The following is a 5,621-nucleotide window of genomic DNA, read 5'->3' on the forward strand; positions in this document are numbered from 1 at the left end:
AAGGCCCTTATATAAGTAAAGTTTCGGTTATTTTTTCTTCAATTATGTAGTTCAATAATCATACGCTTAACTGAGAAACTTAATGCTGCAACTTTGATCCATGCTAAAAGCTACCATTGTAAATACTCAATTTTGGCCCCTTTATGACCAGGGCCCTAGGCGGTTACACCTCAAAACCCCTCAGGAACGGCCCTGCCGCGAACTTATCAACATATTCTGTAATATTGTGACCTCTGGATGTGATAACGGACTAAAGTACTAACTATGATAACTCTTGCTCCGAAATGAGCCATGGCAAAAAGATGGATAAACTTATAACAGGTTGTAAGGTTCTCAAAAGGTATTTGAATCAGTCTCATATTACAGTTCAAACTGGTAATACAAAAGTAACAAATGTCAGGATCCCGAGATTCCCCTTGAAGGGGGTTTCGTTTTGGGAGTCTCACGGACCAAGTGCATACAAAATATCTTAGGAAGAGCATGTTCATACAATACGACATTGCGGGTCAGACAGCTGCTATAGCCTACAAGCATGATCTGAGAAAACTTTTGCATTGCCTTAAACCAACAATGAGCTACCTCCTGAAGTATACTTAAGAGGGCAATGCCTTAAGAGTCTCTTTTTTCAATAATAGGAATACCTGTATTAAACAAGACAGCACCGAATCGTCAACCAACCAGAAATAGATTAATTTGATGCTATATTATTGAGCTTGGTTATTAGATAAAGCTTCCTTCGAGTTAAAAGTTAGGTTTTTACGGTTGCGTACATCCGACTCCCCCAAACTCCAACAACGTGGGAGCCACTTAATGGCAATGGGGTAATAAAATGTTGAAATAATTTATATAAAAACAAAAACACCACCCAGCAAAGAAAAGGCTCATACCTGCGTAAGACAATCTATGCAGTAGCTTCGAGTAGACCTCGTTTTTCAGCTTCAAGCAACTCCTTGGCTGCATGTTCTTTGATTCTTCTTTCTAGCTCTGGCCGGAAGTGTCTAATAAGACCCTGCACCGGCCATGCGGCAGCATCACCCAAAGCACAAATAGTATGCCCCTCAATCTGCTTCGTCAACTCTTGAAGCATATCGATTTCCTCCAACTTAGCATTCCCAACTTTTAACCTCTCCATAATCATCCACAGCCATCCTGTTCCTTCCCTGCATGGAGTGCATTGACCACAACTCTCGTGCTTGTAGAAATAAGATAACCTTGCTATTGCGTCCACAACATCAGTTGATTTATCCATCACAATCACAGCTGCAGTCCCCAAACCAGATTGAACGGCCTTAAGGGCATCAAAATCCATCAGCACGTCATCGCACAAGTGTTTAGGAAGCAAGGGGACAGAAGAACCCCCGGGAATCACAGCAAGTAGATTGTCCCATCCGCCTCGCACTCCACCACAGTGTCTTTCAATTAATTCCTTCAATGGGATGCTCATTTCCTCTTCAACCGTGCAACGCTTGTTGACATGACCAGATATACAGAAGAGTTTAGTCCCTGAATTATTCTTCCTTCCAAAACTAGCAAACCATTCGGGGCCACGCCTTAGAATGGTTGGGGATACAGCAACAGTTTCCACATTTGTGACAGTTGTAGGACATCCATAAAGACCAGCATTTGCGGGGAACGGGGGCTTCAATCTGGGTTTTCCTTGCTTCCCTTCAAGACTCTCCAAGAGTGCAGTCTCTTCACCACATATGTAAGCACCAGCACCAAAATGGATGTGGACGTCAAAATCATAACCGGAACCACAAGCATTCTTACCCAAGAGTCCAGCTTCATAAGCTTCTTTCCTCGCCTTCTGCAAATTCAAACGCTCATTCACGTATTCACCTCTTATATATATATAAGCAGCCCTGGCCCTCATTCCTACTCCAGCAATTAGGCATCCCTCGAGCAGTTTGTGGGGGTCATGTCTCATAATTTCTCTATCCTTGCAGGTTCCAGGTTCACTCTCATCAGCATTAACTACAAGGTACGAGGGACGGCCATCAGAAGCTTTTGGCATGAACGACCATTTGAGACCTGATGGAAAACCAGCGCCACCACGTCCACGTAGACCAGACTTTTTCATTTCATTGACTATCCAATCAGAACCCTTCAAAACCAAGTCCTTTGTTCTATGCCAATCACCACGTTTCATAGCACCTTTGAGAAATGGATCATGCAGCCCATATAAATTAGTAAAAATGCGATCCTCATCTTTGAGGCCACCAAAATGAGTCTTTTCTGGAGGAGGTGGAGGGGGTGGAGGCTGAGGGGTAGCGGATGTTGAAGCAGCCTGGGTATTGAAACCTCTGCTACAACCTGCACCCCAGTAATCAGATTGTCGCTGTAACAATCCTATTCTTCGAAGGTTAAGAATGCCCCTCATGGGTGCCTATTAAAAAGTTTCATAAGGTCAGAAAAAGAATCAAGCTTTACAGGATATCAAATTAACAGCAATTTGAAAAATTCACAGAACGCTCTTTAGAGCTTAGAAATTAGAATACATCAATACAAACAACCAAATAACAATATAGCATATGCAAAGCTTTCATGTTATTCCCCTAACCTAATAATCAAACTAATGTCCTGCACCCCCTAAACCTATGCGTCCATAAATCAAATTAAGAGAATTCAAATTTTCAAAAGTGTGAAGCCAAGATTACAATCAGGAACACCATGACAGAGAATTTTTCCTTTGTCATAATGCAAGTAATTTCCAAATTTTAAGCAATTTGAGTCCAAAAATTTAAAGAAAGTTGCATAAGTTATTTTGGTGGTGTGCAAAGAAGGCCGAAAAAAGCATTAGTTAGAAGAGTAGGTTAGAACTTTGAGAAGGTTAAAGGAGAAAGGTAGACCGAAAATCCCTAAATAACAAGATTTAAGGACATGAAAAATGAGATTTGCAAAAGCATGACAATAGATAAGAATGAAGAGGGGCGGTATATGTGAATAACCACTCAAATAAAATTGATCTTTGTTAGCAACGATATCCTAATATTGGTTATAGTAACTGACCGCATTTTGTTGGGATTAAGGCTTTAATATTGTTGCTTTTAGCCAAAAATGAAGTCTCCACACTATCAAAGATGAAGTCTCAACAATGGGTGCAGTGTAGACGTCATGGATGAATCATGATCATGAAGTTTCTCAATCTAAATTTGTAACAAATCTTAGAACTTATAGGATTCAGCTTCTTAATCAAAAAAATGGGATAAGGATGCCATCTCCATGACCAAGGTATCATCTTGTAAAGTAAAAAAAAATTCATAAATTCCTTTTCAGTACCATCAAAAGCATTACAAATAGGTTTGATAACTGTAATAAACCAGTTTAAAAGGATAAAATACATGAATCATCCACAAATACATGATGGATGCCACAAATGCAACAAATTTTTGTCGACAAGTGCAAAAAACAATTTTTTAAGTCAGAAGTTGAACGTCCTCTTTGTTATTTCAAGGGTAATGTAACGTACATCATAATGCAACACTCGAAATTCCAAACCAACCTTGGAAGAAGTATTTTGGCATTCAGTGATGGAATATTGTGTTATTATTACAAAGCTGAAGGGTAGCAAAGTAATATATGTTCCAACAGTACTATTTCTACTTCATATGTGTTATTATTGCACCATTGTCCTTTCTCCAACAACTAAGTTATACTCTTTTGTCCCTTATAGTTTCTTGAGTTTCAATTTGCTAAATTGTAGCAGAAAAGCTCTCACATATATATTAACTATGTAGCAATGGAGAAGTATATAAATTCACTTGAAAGATTAGTAGAAGAGCTAGATAACATAACTAAACCTCTCAACTATAATATGAATAACATGCCCTTCCATCAAATAGTGTGACACCAAAAACATACTGATAAATCTCAATTGTATACTTCATACTTGAGTCTCGGTCTCCATATGTTATTCATTTCATACAACATATGTACATCTCTTTCAACATTCATGTATTTGATCAACCAATACTTTCATACTCGTACTACCAATGTAATACACACAACAGACAAGGTTAACAAATGAAGAACATAAATCCCAAGAATATACCCTCCTTTTTAATAAAGATTAAGCAATCATCACACTCGCCTCATCCAATAAACCATTACTCTATTCCTTGACATCAAGATAGCCCCAATTTGCATAATCAACTGTCTAGAATCACCAAAAGCACATGGATAAGCAATACCACCACCTTATAAAATCAAATGAACTAACTAAAACATGAAAAAAAGCTAATATTTCTCACTTAACAAATATGTAAGCCAGTTCACTGCGGGAATTACTAAGGTTGCGTTTGGAAAAAATCATTTCATTTCAAATTGTAGATTAATGAAGAATTTGAGGATGACAAGGTTTGGGGTTCTCACATCCTCATCTATAAGCACTTTTATAAGAATGGCGGGTTTGACGCAAATTCAAATTTGACTTTTTTTATCAAACCCTAAATTTGAGTCAAATCTATATTTTCAAATGAAATATATCATTCCTAAATATAGCATAAACAAATTTGGATTAAACGGACTCAAATTCATTGATAATCCCAAAACCTGCTTAAAAAAGAGGCTATTATTCATTACATTCAAAATCCCACATTAGAGCTTAAATTCACTGATAACCCAAATGATCCCACAAAAACGCAACAACTGCCCACAATCAATTAGCCCCAAAAATACCTAAAAGAAAGAATACAACTAAAAAACAAGCATAAAAAAAGCATTTCAGAGCAAAATGATGGAATCCTAGATACTATTTCTCGTAGTAAAAGATCTAAATGCAACAAAATAAAAACATAACGCAAATCAAATCATGGGTCAGAACATATTCTACGATAACGCTAGAAATTGATGAGAAAAATAAGTGCAAACATAGCAAAAAAGGTGAAAAACCGAATTAAAAAACAAAATTAATTGAAAAAAAAAATGCAAACTTTAGGAACTAGAATGAAAAATTAGCGTACCATATTTGAAGAAGAACGAAAATTTTCTGGATAATCGACGATTTAAAAGATTTGGCTGTATTTTACGAGTTTTAAGAGGAAAAATGATCTGGTGCGAGCGGGTATGATTTATGAAACGTGGATTTGGGATATTGGTATTGGACTTGGGAAAGGTGTTGAGTGATCTTTGACGGTTGTGATTAATGAGACTGTGATTTGATGTGATGATCAAGTAGTCCACGTTGATTGCTTATGTGTTGGTTCAGCATTCTCAGAACAGGGTAGGTTGTGGGTAAGAGATGTCTAGGTTAGATAAATCCTATAGATAAAGGAAGAATGACTTAATTCTTTTTAAAGGGTAAGTTACAAAGATACTTCTTTCAGACCAATATAAATAATGTCTTATTTGCTTGGGCACGGATATTAAGAGTGGTGTGGGGTTCATTAAAAAGATTGTAGTTGGGTAAGTAGTGAAGGGTAAGTAGTAAAGGGTAGTTGGGTAAGTAAGGTATATGGGGGTATATTCGTAATTACTTGTGTGAACTAAAGATATTTAGGTAAAAAAAAATTGCCAAAAAAAAAATGTGACAATTGATATGGTTTTGCCAAATAAGAAAATGTGACAATTATATTGTTATGGAGGGAGTATGTTATAAGAGCGAAAGAAAGTGACCTTAATTA

General features: G+C 37.0%; 1 protein-coding gene across 1 annotated transcript; it reads right to left on the reverse strand.

Moving 5' to 3' along the window:
* Positions 1–285: 285 nt before the first annotated feature.
* Positions 286–5,273, reverse strand: LOC130808209 (NADH dehydrogenase [ubiquinone] flavoprotein 1, mitochondrial-like). Its single transcript, XM_057673681.1, has 3 exons — positions 4,962–5,273; positions 888–2,386; positions 286–641 (listed from the first exon to the last, which is right to left on the reverse strand). Exons 1-2 carry the CDS (start codon positions 4,962–4,964, stop codon positions 902–904), a joined length of 1,488 nt encoding a protein of 495 aa, XP_057529664.1. The 5' UTR covers positions 4,965–5,273; the 3' UTR covers positions 286–641; positions 888–901.
* Between the last annotated feature and the right edge of the window lie 348 nt (positions 5,274–5,621).

This window comes from Amaranthus tricolor, chromosome 3 (assembly GCF_026212465.1).
Source record: "Amaranthus tricolor cultivar Red isolate AtriRed21 chromosome 3, ASM2621246v1, whole genome shotgun sequence".
Lineage (NCBI taxonomy): Eukaryota > Viridiplantae > Streptophyta > Magnoliopsida > Caryophyllales > Amaranthaceae > Amaranthus > Amaranthus tricolor.